This window comes from Colossoma macropomum, unplaced genomic scaffold (assembly GCF_904425465.1).
Source record: "Colossoma macropomum unplaced genomic scaffold, Colossoma_macropomum, whole genome shotgun sequence".
NCBI lineage: Eukaryota > Metazoa > Chordata > Actinopteri > Characiformes > Serrasalmidae > Colossoma > Colossoma macropomum.
Window position 1 is genome coordinate 11,621,563 of NW_023494790.1, and position 16,976 is coordinate 11,638,538.

Genomic DNA, 16,976 nt, shown 5'->3' on the forward strand with positions numbered 1-16,976 from the left:
GCGGACCCACAGCAGAATTAGATTTGTAGGTAAAAATAAAATAATGCTCCTTTGCCGCAAAGTAAAGCTCTGATAATCTTTCTAACATAATTTTAACAATAAATGGTCTCAAACAACTGCTAATTCATTCCTTAACCCGTGAAGATTGGTGAGCAGACTGCTGGTCATCATAGCAATGCAGACAACAATCTCGCCTAACTAGCAGCTAACAAAAAGGCCAAGAGAAAGATTTAAGAGGAACATTGATAATTTAGAGACTATTTGCATTTATAATCATTCCTGCTGGTTTCCTGATATGTTTAATCTGATACTAGAAACTGTCAAACACTAAAGAGTCACACAGCTAAAGTCAGCTTCTTGTTTGCCAGCCTCTTGTTCAAAATTTCCCGTTCCACCTTAAACGGTACAGCAGTTACATTCTGCCTCAGGCATCATTTAACATGGAACGGGAAAATTAGACCAAGAAGGCAAATAAGAAGCTGACTTTAGCCTCGTAAAACTAGATTGTCGAGAGACATTTTACAAAAAAAATTCTACTTTTGCCGAAAAGTTTCCTGCCGGAGATGCTAGAAAAGCGGTTATAGCTGAGCTAAAGCTTAAAGCAGAGCAAAGTAAGTCTGCTTTTTTGTTTATTTTATATTCTTTAGTCCATACTAGTACATTAGCACATACTGAGACGTATTTACAGCCAAGAGGGTAAAATGGAAATGTTGTGGCTCCCAAGGTGGCTTGATTTTTGTTGGAAGGACAAAATGGCCCTTCTCAATATATGGGTTGTCGACCTCTGTCTTAGACGCTTCCGCTTCACAATAATACGACTAAAACTTTACCAGGACATAACAAGAAACACACAAATTTCACACATTGACTTGTAACAAAGGTGGCATCACTCTTCAGTGCGACCCATTCTGCTGCCGGTGGTTGTGTGTGAGATTATATGGCTGTCTGCTTGATTTTATACACCTGTTAGTGATGAGTGTGTCTGAAACACCTGAACTCAATATGTGGGCTTTTGACCATATAGTGCATTTCCATAAACATTTCATATGTTTCAGTTTCCTTCCAAACCTTTCCTAAAAAAGGCCTAAAAATGAATGTTACATTTTCCTTTGCTCTGTTGCCTTTTAGCATTCTGCCATGTAGGCGTGATCCACAGCAGATTGCATATTCATTATAACTTCTTCATTTACAGCTTCTGCATCAAACATAAAAGCCCAGTTCTTGCTTACTACCTTCAAGTATGGCACAGGTTTTGAATCGCCCACACTAACCCAACCCGACATATATAGCCAGAAAAAGACGATTCAAAATACAGACGTGAACCTGAAAATCCTTGTAGCAGCTTCTCAGTGGTGCCATTTAGGGTCGGGTTCCAAGGGTAAGCAAAGTGGCGAGGCCTGACCCATCTTTGCTCATAAAGGTTTAGGCCTGTTCTGGATATTTTCCTTTATATGCACGATGGCATCACCTGTTTAAGATGTTTTTGGACACGTTTCTAGTCTTGAACTGTCCCGTCCCAGCATTTTTGAAACGTGTTGGAAGCCTCAATTTCAGAATGAGCGTATATTTATGAATAACTATGAAGCTGATGAGATAAAACATGAAATATCCTGTCTTTTCTTTATTTTTGCTGAAATATACACTAATATTCAAGGGTTCTCTAGTGAAGAAAATGGTTCTTTACAGAACCATGAACACTCATGGTTGCATGATTAAAGGGTTCTTCGCATTGCGAAAGGGTTCTTCAGAATGTGCTGTAGATGGTTCTATGTAGAACCTTTTTGAACAGGGTTCTATATAGCACCAAAAAGGGTTTTTCTATTGCTGCGATGTCAAGCTTGTAACAACAGAAGAACCCTTTTTGGTGCTATATAGAACCATCTACAGCACTTTCTCCATCAATCTGAAGAACGCTTTCATGATGCCAAGAGACCTTTAATCATGCAAAGGGTTCTTGCAGTGTTCATGGTTCTATATGGAACCATTTCCTTTACCAAATTAAAGAAAGTGTTCTTCTATTGCTATAATGTCAAGCTTGTAGCAACAGAAGAACCCCTTTTGGTGCTGTATAGAACCCTTTTGAAAAAAGGGAAAAAGGTTCTATATAGAACCATGTACAGCACATTCTCCATCAATCTGAAGAACCATTTTATCATTTATCTGTTCTTTGAGTGTTCGTGGTTCTATGTAGAACCATTTTCTTTCCTAAAGAACCCTTGAAGAACCATCTTTTTTAAGTGTGTAGGTCAGAGTGGGTTTACAAAGCACTGTTTTCTGTTTTTATTTCCAGTTTACTGTCCCAGCATTTTTGGAAGTGGGTTTGTAGAAAGAACAGATTTAGGTGCTGTTCTAACATCATATACATTAAAAAGTTGTGCTCTCTGTTTATATATTGACTTTATGAAACAACCACAGCACAGAATGTATTTGAATCACACAAGCTGAAGTCATAATTCTAGTCTAATGCGACTGGGAGAAGAAGGCTTAAAATATTAATAATGCACTGTGAGTGACCACAGTGCATTAAATATGCATCCAAATCATGAAATAAGTAAATACCTCCTTAATAATTTACATGATTTGAACATGTAGTGTGTTTGTTCTCACAATGCTGCCATTTTCTTTCGTTTGTTTGTTTACTTGTACATCTTTTTCCCAGCTGATGTTTAAGAACGGCGCATAATGAGGTTGTATCATTAAGTTTTAAAGTGGGCAGTGCTTTCCGTCTGGCTCTGGATGGAGTTGTTTACTCGTTGAAAGCCCACCTCAGCTCCTTGACATCACAGCAGCGCCGTTTATCTCAACTCTTTACATTTCCTTTGGGGGAAATGTTGTGTTGCGGAACATTTTCAGACCTGAGCCGGGGTCAATTTTTATTGTTCTTTTTTTCCACCTTTGTGAGACTGTCAAGCCAATAGTTGTGCAGCTATACATAACCCAAGATATTTTTCTCTTTTTTATGTCTTAGTCCAAGCTTAGGTTTTTTTTTTTTCCAACTCCCTCTCCATCTCCATTTTGGATGGACAGCACCACTGTCCTTGAGCCTCCCAAGCTGCTCCTTTGTCTCCTTCAATTTTTTTTCCCCTCTCTTCTACCTTGAACCCACTCCCTCTCCCACCTGCTCCCTCCATCTCTCTGCTGATCACTGTTTCTCTTTGCTTTTGTCCCTCCGTCTTTTGTCTTCCTTTTCCTTTTCTCTTTCTCCCTCTCTAACCTTTTAACCCAGTTTGTGCCTTGCACTACTTCTCTCTCCAGCTTTACTTGTTCAGTCTCTTGATTGGTTTTGTTTTGTCTTGTTTTTCAGAACATTGCAGACGGTTGGCCCGTCCCACGCTCGGACCTACACTGTGGCCGTATACTTTAAAGGGGAGCGAATAGGCTGTGGAAAAGGACCCAGGTATAAATATCTTCATGCACATTCAACATGGCTTTGTGTTTATGTTGTCTTTTGTGCTTGAAAAGCAAATACGGTAATAATATGGTAACTTTACATCGTATACAGGTGAAAGAATGAAGGAAATTAGACATAATATAAACAGATTAACCAAATAAAGTCAATCAAGCAACAACTGAGATACACGTTCATGATGCTGTATCTTAATTATAGATTTAAAATTCAACAATCTACAATATCTGAATGTCAAATTAATTAGTAGGTTGTTTGGTTTCTGTGCTCTGCATAAAAATGCGTTTCCTCCTGCTGGCCATTTTTTGGCTCTCGGTATCTACTATGCAGAAGCTCACTAATTAACCTATGTAGAATCAGATAGTGACCAGTAGCTGCTGCTCTCTGTCCTGACTCCAAAACAGATGATATTCATCTTCAGTCAGGAGCACATGGAGCTATGGAGTCGGATACAGCTGGGTTAGGACCGAATGTTGTCTGGCTACAGTCGGGTCGGGCAGGATTTTGTCTGGCTGCAGTTGTTTTTCGACAGGATTTTATAAGGCTAGTGTCGGGTTCAAACAGAATTTTGTCAGGTGAATGTCGAGTTTAGACAGAACTTTGTAAGGCTACAGGTCTGGTTCACACCGTTTTCTCAGGCTCGGTTCATGTTCGAGCTGAATTTTTTCAGACTATAGTCGAGCTCATACAGGTTGGTCAAGATACAGTCAGATTCAGGCAGAATGTTTCAGGCTATAGCCTCATTCAGACAGATTTTTATCAGCTTGTAGAAGGTTTCAAACTGAATTTTATCAGTCCCCTGTCAGATTCAGAACAATTTTATCAGTCTGCAGTCAAGTTCAGACAGAATTTTATCAGTCTGCCGTCAAATTCAGACAGAATTTTATCAGTCTGCCGTCAAATTCAGACAGAATTTTATCAGTCTGCCGTCAGATTCAGAAGAACTTTTTTCAGTCTGCAGTCAAATTCAGACAGAACTTTATCAGTCCAGTCAGGTTCAGAAGAATTTTTTCAGTCTGCAGTCAGATTCAGAAGAACTTTATCAGTCTGCAGTCAAATTCAGACAGAATTTTATCTGTTTTTGTTGGGCTATGGTTGAGTTTAGACAAAAATTTGTTGAGCTACAGTCAGGTTTGGGCGGCATTTTGTCAGGCTACTGTTGGCTTGGGCCAAAATGTCAGGCTACAGTTGGGTTGGGACAGAATTTTGCTCAGGTCAAATTGCAAATGGAAGTGAATGGCATGATAAGTTCAGAAATGGACCAGAACAACCGTCTCAAACACTTGCAGACAGAATCAGAACACAGCCTCATTCGATTTTAGTGACCTAAAGGACTTCCTTGAAGTTGGTAGAGAGGGAACAAGAAGAAAGCCCTGTTTGAGACAGGGGGCAAATATGAAGGGGGCTCACGGTGGGGCAGAAGGAAAAGAGTGATCCAGCGAAAGACAGATTAAAGAAATCAAACCCTAAATCCTATCCGTATCCTTTACACTCTTTTGAATTTGAATCTCCTTCCTGCAGGCCTGCTTTGAAAGCCCCCCTCTCCTTGGCTCTAAGCTGGCGATAACTCTTTCTCTCTCTCCCCCTCTTTCTTTTTTCTTTCTTTCTTTCTTTCTGTTTCACCCATCCTCAGCTGTTTATGTATTTACCCGACGCTAAGCTGCTGCTGCATTCGCACTATGATCGCATAATGCAGAATGGATATGCACAGTAAGCTACTGGAGAGACTGCATAAACAACACTCTCAGGTTCAGCGGCCCCAGAGCTTTACCTTTTCACAGATAGAGCGTCGTCGCTCAATAACGCCACTCTACACACACACGCTCAGAGAAAAACAGCTTTAGCCAACACTTTTCTTTAATCCCCCTCTTTCCTCCCCTTCAGCCCTACGGCTGAGTTTCAGCACAGTACTGCAGAGGATATGCTAAAGATGTTCTCTCGTTTTCTCTCTTTCTTTCTCTCTCTCTCTCTCTCTGTATCTATATCTCTCTCTGTCTCTATCTCTCTCTCTCTCTGTTTCCTTTCTTTTTTATTTCTCTGTTTCTGTTTTTGTTTCTGTTTCTTTCTGTTTCTCTTTCTTCTCTTTCTCTTTCTTTCTTCTCTCACGCACACTCATACACTCTCCTGAACACTCTCACATTCATTCTTTCTTCTCTCACTCTCTCATTTTATCTCTTTCTTCTCTGCCGCTTCTTCTATCTTCTGCTATGTGTCTGATTTCTATCTCTTTTTGTCTTTTTCTTGCCCCTTGGCTCTAAGCTGGTAAGATACTCACTCACTCACTCACTCCTCTCTCTCTCTCTCTCTCTCTCTCTCTCTCTCTCTCTCTCTCTCGTGAGGGGCGTGGGACTCAACTTTGACTTCAACATCAGTGACTTAGACTCTGACTCGGACTTTAACCTCGTGACTCGGAAAGACTCGAGAAATGAGTGTGATTGCAGACGGGACTCCACACAGTCGATTATTTTTAATGTGAATTGTTTCCTGCCATATAAACAGCAGCGTCGTTAGATGTCTGTCTCTGTGTTTCTGCTCAGCTTATTTTTTTTCGGAAGACAAGTGAAGCGTTTGAGCTCAAGTTTGTCTCCATAGGCTGGAAACAAGGCGAAGCATCAACATTATCAATGCACCCTTGTTCAGCACTTAAACGCCAGTCTTACTGGAGAAACTCACCAGGCAAACTGACCATTTTCCCCATGGTAGTAAAACAAAAGAAACACAGCTCTCCCTCTTTGACCGATTTGAACAGCTTCTGTAAGGTAAAACAAGCTCAACATTCACCACGAGGCTGTAGCTGACTTGTTATTCGCCAGCTTTATATTAGAATTTGTCGTTCCACTGTAAATGGTGCAGCAGTGAGGTTGAGTTTAGTAGTACTACACTACTCTTTGTATATACAGTATGCCTGTCATGGGTATCTGTGTACCATGAATTTTGTATTTTAGTTGGAAGGGTAAAAAAAAAATATATATATATATATATATTATATATATTATATTATATAATAATGAATATACAGCAATGTAGTGCTAACATGCTGTCATTAAAAGGCTATAGTACTGTTACCATCATTCAAAGTTGTGGCTCACCTGTACTGACTCGAGATTTTAATCCAGACTCTACTATCTTGACTCGGGACTTGAGTGTCAAGACTTGAGACTTACTTGTTACTTGCAACTTAGTGACTTGTTCCCACTTCTGCTCTAAGCTGGTGTTGACTCTCTCTCTTTCCTTCTCTCTTTCTCACTCTCTGTTTCTCTTGTTTCTTTCTTTCTCTCACTCTTTTGCACTTTACCTATCACTTTCTGCTGTCTTCCTTTCTTCTCTCACACTTGCTTTCTTTGCTGTATATCTGATCTTTTTTTCTCCCTTCCTTACAGCATCCAGCAGGCTGAGATGGGTGCCGCTATGGACGCTCTGGAAAAATGTAAGTGCTTTCAGTGGAATATTTTTCTACATCGTTGAGCATTAAAGGATAAGATACGGTGCTGTAACCTAATTCAGGGGTACTAATAATTAACATGTTTATCTAGCTTCAGCTATTCAGGGCCTTGGAGAGAACACTGTGGGAACATTTTCAGAATTACTCAGAACGAAATTGGTTATAAAATCTGTTGGATAAACCTTCTAAAACCATTTAAAAAATGTTCTTAAATAACTATTCGAATAGACTTGGTGTTTAAGTTAACACATGTTCAGAATGTTTTTCCTTTTTCTGTGAAGTCACCATTTCAGAGATACGAGGTTTTTGTACAGCATTAGCGATGTTCGCGCTTCCTCTCATTCTCTGATAAATGCAGTGTGTGGTTCAAGGCTGAGATTCTCTTGAATTCCTTGAAAGCCTCGCTCCAAAGTCCTATTTAAAGTCGTCCCTCCCAAAGCCTATTGTAGTCCAAGGCCGCGCTCAGCCTTACCCTGACGTTCTCATTCCTGCACTACGCAATATGAAAATAGATTGCGCATTGAGTCCTCTCTGCTATGCTAACATGCTAGGAAGATATCAACACTCGTATTGTTTGTCACAATGAAGAGACTCATTGTGGAGCCGAGTTTCGCTGTAGAGGAGCCCTCCAGTGCAAGAGCTCTCCAGAAACATCTCCTCGAGGCCTCTTCACAAAGCCTCCATTCAGCATAATTACAACGCACTCAAGGAAAATTAGATATACGTCGTATGGTTTAGACAAGAGCTTTGTTAATGGCTTTCAGCATAAGGCTTTCCAGGACAAAAGTGCAGCGATAACGACTGCGATGCTTTCCTGATTTGCACCATCATGCCACTAATGCATATTAATGCAGATGTGTTACATTGACTCTTCCTAGAAAGTTGAATCATTTTTCCTTTTTAGTTTGAGTCTTTCTAAAACATTGGCTATGCGCTCGTAAAGGCTGGGTAACATACTGTTTATTAATCGTAAGGGCAACACTGGTGCAATACTGAAACTGCAGAAATATATGGTATGCAAATGAGCCCTCAAACTAATCCCTGTGTGTTGTGTTTAACACATACAAATGCATTGTGTGGCCAAAAGTATGTGGACACCTGAGCATCACACCTTTGTGAGCTTGTTAGGCATCCCATTCCAAAACCGTGGGCATTAATGTGGAGTTGCACCTGCTTTTGCGGCTTTAACAGCCTCTACTCCTCTGAGAAGCTTTCCACAAGACTTTGGAGTGCGTCTGTGGGAATTTGTGTCCATTCAGTAATAACAGCATTTATGAGGTTGGATAAGAAGGTCTGGCTCGAAATCGACATTCCAGTTCATCCCAAAGGTGTTCAGTGGGGTTGAGGTCGGGCCTCTGTGCGGGTCACTGGAGTTCCTAACTTGCCAAACGATGTCTTTATGGAGCTCAGTTCCTGCACAGGGGCTCAGTCATGCTGGAACAGGAAAGGGTCTTCCCCAAACTGTTACTGTTACAAAGTTGTCAGGTTATAATTGTCTAAAATGTCTTTGTTAGCTGTAGCATTAACATCACCTTTCACTGTAACTAAGGGGCCCAAACCCTGAGAAACAGCCCCAGCTCATTATCCCTCCTCCACCAAACTTTACTGTTGGCACTATTCATTGCAGTATTCATCAAATCCAGATTCATCCACCAGACTGCCAGAATGTGAAGTGAGATTCATCACTCCGGTCCATTGGCTGCATCCTTTATACCACTCCCCTGGACGCTTGCCTTTGCATATAGTAATCTTAGACTTGTGAGCATGTGCTCGGCCATGGAAACCCATTTCATGAAAATTTTCATGAACAGTTCCTGTTGATTCATGTGAATTCATATGAACAACATGCTCAGTAAAACAATACTTATAAACCTATACTGAGCCTCAGTTGCTACATGGTCCAGATTTCAATCTACAGAAATAATAAATAGCTTTGTAAAAAAAACTAATTATCAAATAAGTGAATATATTACTAAATAAATGCAGTTAGTAAACTAACCTCGACTACACTATGTTAAGCTAGTTGAGCCTGAATACATCAAATGTTACATGTTTTTTTTAGTTATGTTAATTCCCAGTTTATAATACCAATGTTAGGAAGCCTCAATTATTAAAATTAATATTGTTTTCTGAAATTAAATGAGTGGGTTTATTAGGAGCAGAAGTGGGATAATATGGTACAAGTGGCTATTTATGCAAATTTTTACTAATAATTTATAAATAAATCATATAAAACTTATTTGATTTTGTTAAAAGTTAAGAGTGGTTTACATATATATGAGATATATTACAAAAAAACTTTGAAATCCGTATGAAAAATATGTTTACTTATTTAAGTGCGCTTATTTAGGGCTTGTCCCCAGACAAAAACATAGCATATGTTCCTTCTTCACAATATCATTCACTCTTAATGTCCACTGCACTTACTTGCGTTCTGATTTCAGTCTGTATTTCAGAGATTTGGGCTCTGTTAGCTCAGCAATGCAGTCAGCACATTAATCAAACGGTGGGTTATTAGGGGGAAAAAAGTTTTGACTAATAAGCTGGGGCCGAATAAAGCTCGGGTTTCCAGCTCGGGTTTGTGCCGCCGTTGTTGAAGGGCGGCGGGGTCAGAGCTTTGATTTAATTCGGCCGCAAATGAGGCCCCTAGCCGTCTGTGATTGATGCTGTTTGTCTCTGTCTCCTCTCAGGTTTATAAAATATTAGCACACAACAGCAGGGCTCTGTAATAAGCTACCCCTGAGCTTTTACACTCAGACGTCTCCATCGCTGCTACCTCACTCTCTGTTCTTCTCGCTTCTTCATCCCTCACAGCATTCCCACTTAAAGGCGTAGGGTTCCTTCTTTCCCCGAATGTAGTCGATCAGCCAAGACATGTTTAGTGTCTGAAGTTTGCCTCTTTAGTTTTACCCTGAAGCTGCAATGCTAATGTTGCTAACAAGTAATGGAAGCTTATACCTCACCAGTTAGCACAGGACAGAAGCTCATCACAGGACATCTCACAGCTAAATGTAGTAGTAGCTGTCTTGAAGCCTATATGTTGTGCTTTTCTTCAGTCAGGTACACAGTGTACACACTGGTGTACAGAAGCATCCATTACTTTTTTAGTTTTTTAGTTTGAAATTTGTATATTAGTTTAAAATGTGTATATTCATTAAATTCAGTGGTAAAATGCACATTCAAACATAAAAAGGCTGCGTTGACATTACCAGGTTAAAGTGGCACAAATCCAATTTTTTGCTCTAATGTGACTCAGATCTGATGTTTTCAGGGCTGTGTGGACGAGCAAATCTGATCTTTGCAAATCCGACCTGAGCCACTTTCATATGTTGTCCTTGTTTGGATACGAAGCTGATTCATGGCCATGCGAACTTAATGTGGCGCTCAGATCGGAATTCATGTGCTTTTTATCCACTGTGCGTGCGCCGTCATTCAGCGTTACCATGGCAGCAGCGCCGAACAGAAGTTAAAGCCTGTAAATTGTGAAAAAGCAACACATCTGACCTTTTTCACCTTCGTCTCGCTCCAATAATGAAGCTGAGAGCTGATCAGAGTTAATGATCTTCTCAGCGAAGCTCGTTCTGCTCGTTAGTCTGTTTGCTGATGACGCAGGTGATTCATTTATGTGACGTTACTGAGTAGGATGTGCGCATGCGGGTCATTTCAGGACCTCCGTTCACATTAATGACAGATTTGAATCACTTACCTAAACGAGTGTGAACCATCGTGTCAGAGAGATCAGATATGAGCAAAATTTCGGATTTGAGCAACGAGGCTTGTAATGGTAACGTAGCTATAATGTCCATGTGAATGATAAAAGCTGTAGCACCTGCCAGTACGTTAATGACTGGATTTATGTGACATTGCTGCACACACCAAACGCATGGTAGATTAATACTGACCAAAACAACTTGTTTGAATTTGGTTCCAACAGCTCTTTAGTAATTTAGTCACTCTGAGTGAGTATAAGCGGAATACCACTAATAAACAGAGTTGCTGTCCTGTGTGAGGTAACTGAATGGTCTACTTCAGATGGCTGACCTTTCCTCCAGATGTGAATGCTTTATAGCAGGAGTGTCCACGCAAAATATATCGTTTTCAACATAACAAATTACAACTGTGTAAACCACATGTGCGTCAGGATCCAGTCCTCGTGGGAAAAACCACTGCAGACTTCAGCACACTGCCTCATTAACCCACCATTCAGCTCATCAGCTAATTAGCAAGGCCTTCACAAACTGAATTCAGAGTGTTAGATGAGGGTAAACACTACTTTCCACAGCAGTTTGGCCTGGAAGGTCCCCAGTTTGACATGCCTGGTGTAAAAGACTGAATCAAACCAAGTGTCTCGATGGCAATCCATTCCGAGAAGTTAGTGATGACCCCTTAAACATGTTTAAATGTGCCGCCAGAGGAGTAACAGCGCGTGCATGGAGTTTTCTGTGATCTACCCCATTTGCTATCACTGTATAAAATATGCACGAAACTGCTTTTATTGCTGGATTGTTGATTTGGATCGGTTAAGCACTTTTAACTGACAAATTTCCGATTCGCTTATTCAGAGTAACAACAAAACGTCTAATGTACATATATTCCTGTTCAAGTGTTTACTTGTTCAGAAATATAATTTAGGAGACAAACTAAATAAAGATCTATAATTTTTTTGTTTTGTTAGATTATTTTCAGGTTAAAAAGCACATAGTTACGTCTTTGTTTGGCCTTAAGGAGTTAATATTTACTGAACCTCTGAATTTGCTCTGATAAGAAGCTGGTGCTGTGAGACTCAGGTAGCTGCAGTTGCTTTAGTTTCTCCGCCCTCTCCTGAATGTTTACTGTAATGTCCATGCTTTGTTTCATGTCTATTTATGTTTAATTCATTACAGTCTTTTGAATATGGGGCTCGTGCATTTGCTGTGGCTCTCGATGAAAAAGTATTCAAATTTCCATCTCGTCAAAATAGCTTGTATGATAAAGTTTGTGCTTTACGGCTGTAGTTATGACTAAATGTAGTTCAGTAAGTGAAGCTACAGGTCTAGCCAGAGAAGAAAGGCTCTAATTTTACCGCACTGCCACTCTGGTTTAGTTTATAATGACAGTAGCCATGTTTCCATCCACCTGTCAGATTAAATCCAAGAAAAAATCTCTGAGAAACATTGAGAAATACGTGTTTACAGAGAAATCTTTATTGTTAAGCAGCTTCTCTTGCTGTTTTCTTCATTATATGTCTGTGTTTTAAATTATAAGAGCACAGAGACAAAATGCACAAATGCAGTGGTTTAGGAAATGTTGGCGCCTAAGGTTCTTTTACCATCTAATATTACCAAAAAGGTTTTTTGAGGGGATACGGGTCCGTTTTTAATTTCTTCGTCAGTCCATCTGCTGCCTTCTGCCATGTTTTGTTGCTACTGCTGAGCAAGAGTGGAAACACCTGATCAGTCATATGACTTTGTACTATTTGCATTTACAGTATTAATACCGTAAATGTGTTTCATAATTTATTTCCTGCTTTTTCGGTGTAAATGTATCTACCCCAAGCGAGCTTGCAGACTTTTATGTGTGTTTTGCTAATTCTATTCGATATTTTCTATTTCCTTCATTTTTTTTTAATTCAGTATGCCAAAATACACATAAAAATATGTGGATGGAAACGACTGGATATGGGGGATCTTATGAAAAAATCATTTTCAAAAGGCCTGTAAGAATTGGCCTATCAGGAAGCATCTTGCGACCCCCAAGTTAAGAACCACTCATTTATAACGCAAGTTTATAACATTTTTTTCTTTTTGCAACCAGAATAAAAATGTTGGAATATTTAAACAAATAAGGGACACTTCAGATTTAATTTCTGATCCCAGCCCTGCTTGTTAGCTACATTAGCCTTGTTGCTTCCGTGCAAACCCAAAGAAGCAAACTTCAGACACCAAACATGGCAGAGGGTGGGGGGATGTAGTATTGGGGGGGGTTGTGTAAATTTGATTTCTCGCCAAAAATACACGATTGCCTTTGCGCTTCTCTCTCTCTCCCCATGCCTCTCGCTCATTTATTTTGTCTGGTCCCTCCGTCTCTATCCTTCCTCCCTTATCACCTCGTCCTCTCTCGCTCATTTGCTCACTCCCTCGCTCCCTGTTGCCTCCTTAATCAGTTTCTTCCCCCCCTCCTTTCTTGCAGTAGATCCTTTCTCCCTGGCAAGCAGCTGTCAGATTGATTGATACTCGCTCATTGCTGCTAAATGAACATTTCCCCCTTCATAAATTGCCGTTTCGTGTGACTAGATTAGCGATGCCTCCTGAAAAGGTCAGTTCATTTAATATCATCTATCAGTCACGTTCGGGCCGGCGCCGACACTACGGAACTGGGCCGGGTTCAAAATCCCCCCCATGCGCTTTTCTATGAATAAACCGGCCAAGGGGGACACTCTCTCTTTCTTTCTCTCTCTCTCTCTCTCCCTCTCCCTCTCTCTCTCTCTCTCTCTTTCTCCTTTCAGCTCCCTGGGGAGCAGGCCGTGGAACTCCAGCCAGACGAAGTGCCGTGTAGAGATTTGCTCTGAAATCACATCATGCATATGATCAGAGCGTCCTCTCAGTTTCATTTCAGCTTACACTCAATGAGTCCTAGAAAGATGGATGAGGTTCGGAGGTTAGGCCGCTGTACTGTCTAACGGGGTTATCTCGGAATGGGGACTTGATATGGAGTGAGTGCTCTGATCGTGCACAGCGGGAAGTGAATTGTGGATTCACTTGGAGAACAAGTGAGAATGCTGCCATTCGGGGCACCAAATAACCACAACCATAACGTGCGGTTTGTATGAAATAGGAGTGCAAAACAGACCAAAGACATCTAAACAGACCAAAAACAATGAAACAATGTGCTTCATTTACCAATATCTTCCTATGTTTTTTCTTAAATTTGTTCTTAAGAAAGATCCTACAAAAAAGTCTGCGTAGGTCTATGAATTGTTCACACCTTTGTGCTCTTGAGTGTGTAGATTCTGTTCTTACCTAACAACAAATCCCATATAAGAAACATTGGTGAATGTCAGAATCTTCATGAAAACTTAACGTAAGCAGGTTTTAAGAAGAAATATCTTTTTAAGAACGGTTGGTGAATGGGGCCCAGTGGGGCCCAGTGAATGAGGTTTTCTCAGAATGGGAACTTCGTATAGAGTGAGCATTTTCAGCGATGGCAGTGTGGAGTCCCCTACCATTAATGTAATTACTGGTAAAATATGTTGCAGTATTTGGATAGACATTTATGTTCTGTTATTCTCCGAATCCATCATCAAAAATATGGACAGTTTGTTTTTTTTAACTAAGGCTGAGGCACAAAGTAATCTACATTCACACGTATGACTGTACACATCAATCCTAGTATTAATTTGCTAAGTTTTTGCTGTTTTATAAAAAAGTAGTAAGGCACATGTTACAGTGATTTCACCCCACTTAGCATAGTGATGGTGATAGTAACCTGCAGTCTCTTCAGGTGTACTGCAGTAGGATATCACAAGAGCTCATTTTGGGAAAAGGCACGTTACAGTGATTTCACCCCGGTTAGTGCTGTGGTAGTCATAGTAACCTGCGGCCTCTTGTGGCTCACTGTGGTAGGATATCACAAGAGCTCAGTTTGGCAAAAGTACAGCTTGGTTAAGAAAGTTCAGTGGACATTCGTTCCAGTTATTTCCACCAACTGTACATCACAAAACTTGGCCAATTCGTCTTTTTATCTGTAAGACTTTTGTTTACATCTTTTGGTCCAGTGTCAAAGATTATGTGAATGAGAAGTGAACCAGAAATAAAGACCATTACAAACTGAACGCTACACAAAGAAGCTGGTAGGCTGTTCCTGCAAACCTACTAGTACATCATTTACATAAGGCATGCCTTAATTTATGAAGATGTTTAATAAAACAACAGCATTTGGCAGCTTGTGAGCCAATAGCTGTGCTTGTAGGAGTTTGAGGTCAAGCACGGTTTGTACTACTCCCCCTGCTGACCAAACTTTATAGGGTTAAAGTTACCACGTTGTACTGGATTGCCATGTGCATAAATTATTAGTATTACTGTTATTAAACGTTCTTCAGATTGTTAAAGTGTTACGCTCAAATTTACACACACTCCTTCCAAACATGGGTTTATCGTAGAGATACGCCAAATTATGAAATTGATGAATAACAAAACTATCATTGAAATTTGCTCATTTTATGATCATGTTTGAGCTTTCGTGACTTTGATGATTAGGGCCATTGTGCTCAAACTTTTCACAGGCAGACTATGTGCACCACAAGATGTGAGCAGCTGTATTAGCATTTCAGTGGAGTTCAGAATATTCAGAATACTGGAGTTGTGAAAAACTGTTCATTTGAATATTTTTCAGTGTTTTTCCTTAGACCACTAAGGTCCACCATCCTGAGAGAATGACCTGGATCCTGGTGTTAGAGATTATCCCCAACATCTCTGCTGTCATTAAGCGCAGATTGTGGACAGTATTTTGGCAGCAGGAAACGCTGTGAGCTGATGGACCCTCCGGATTTCACGTAAACATTTAATGACACTGGTCTCGACAGTCAGCTGCCTGTTTGTGCTGAGGCAGAATTAAATGTTAACCGCCATCTGACCTCCAATTTGAGCAGAAAGGCGGAAAATAAGAGAAAAAGATGTCTCCAGGCAACTCGGAGCTACCACCTATAGGGCTGGCCTGGCCTGCTCACGTTTACTTTCAGCACTCCAGCTTTTGAAGAGATTCGTTGTACACACACACACACACACACACACACACACACACAGAGCACTTAAACCTCACACCTGTTCTACCTTGAAAGGCAGAATTGAAATGAAATATGCATGAAAGTTCATATCCTTTTGCCTTGGAAAGCTCAAGGGTTAGTTAGTATCACTTCCCTTCCAGACATAGGGTACCCTTCTTTTCTTTCCACTTTTCTTCATCACCTGTTTGCTCTTTTCTCTTCCCTGCGGTTCCTTCCATCCACTTGGCCCCCTCGTTCTAACCCCTCTTCCATCAGCAGCCCCCTCTACTTCTTCTTCACGTATTTCCCCCTGTCGGGAAGCGCCGTGATACTTTTGCGAAAGCGCAGGTCTATGATTCACTCCGATTAAAGATGAATTCCTCTTGATTGGCAGCTAGATTGCACTCAGAAGGAGGCGATGAGAACAGATGGGGATTGTAGAAGACGGTGGAGCGATGCTGCGGCGTGAAAAAGGAGTCAAGTTGTACACCATGAAGAGTTCTTGAGGCAGGTTGAAGATTTGAGGTGTAGGAGGGCTGCTCTAATGGAGAGTCAACCTAGGAGGCTTTGAGGGTGGTTGAAGATGGAGGAAAATGCTCAGTGCTCGAGGACAGGAGAACAAAAGTCTTCATGAATAATGGGTAATTGGTTCAGGGTGGTCGCGCACAGCAAACTTGGGAAAGTTTTAGAACAAGTGTGGTGGTGTTGTGTCCTTCACATGCTTGGATTCATTTCACAATGTATTTTTTTTTTCCTCCAAGTGAGTTTCTGATAGCAGTCTCTTGATTCTCTCTTGATTAAATATGATGTGAGATAACATAAGGTCAGAATTCTTAAAGTTGCCTGATTTGTCGACATAATTCTAAACATTAAAATGGTTTAAAGACAAGGGCACGATTTTTATGTATTGCTTATTGGTTGTTCCTTATTTCTATCGCTAACCCCGTTTAAGTCTTTCGAGGGCCAAGATGAAAGAATTTTTCATCTCTACATCTGTTGTAAACGCACTACTTCACCTACACCGAGTCTACAGCTGCCTACAGTGGTGCCTCAGTGGTCTGGATCATGAGATTTTTTGGACTAGACTAGCAAAAGCCCCTTTAAATGAAGCATCTTGACAGTTAGAGTGTCTTCTGAAAGCTGCAAAGCTACAACTGCTCTAGGATGGACTTAAAAACATCTTTTTCATTAGCTGATGAATGTGGAGGGAAGCCAGATAGCTAACATTACTGCTAGGAAACCAGATGTCTTACTGCAGCCATGTAACTGTGATAACTGTCTTCTAATCATCATTACAATGGAGAGAATGGATTATGTGACTGAGAAACTTGTCAGATCAGGACAGCGAGCTAAAAGCTGAAGTCAGACTTGTCAAAGCATGTCCTTAT

The 16,976-nt window shown here is 40.6% G+C and overlaps 1 protein-coding gene across 4 annotated transcripts in view; it reads left to right on the top strand.

Annotated features, from left to right (window-relative positions):
* drosha (drosha ribonuclease III) overlaps positions 1 to 16,976 on the top strand; it is a 231,618-nt gene that overhangs the window by 208,365 nt on the left and 6,277 nt on the right. For all 4 annotated transcript variants that reach the window (XM_036572116.1, XM_036572118.1, XM_036572114.1 and 1 more), the window contains 2 exons: positions 3,305 to 3,397; positions 6,787 to 6,833. In XM_036572116.1, the coding sequence (XP_036428009.1) occupies positions 3,305 to 3,397; positions 6,787 to 6,833 (140 nt within the window). The remainder of the gene's footprint in view (positions 1 to 3,304; positions 3,398 to 6,786; positions 6,834 to 16,976) is intronic.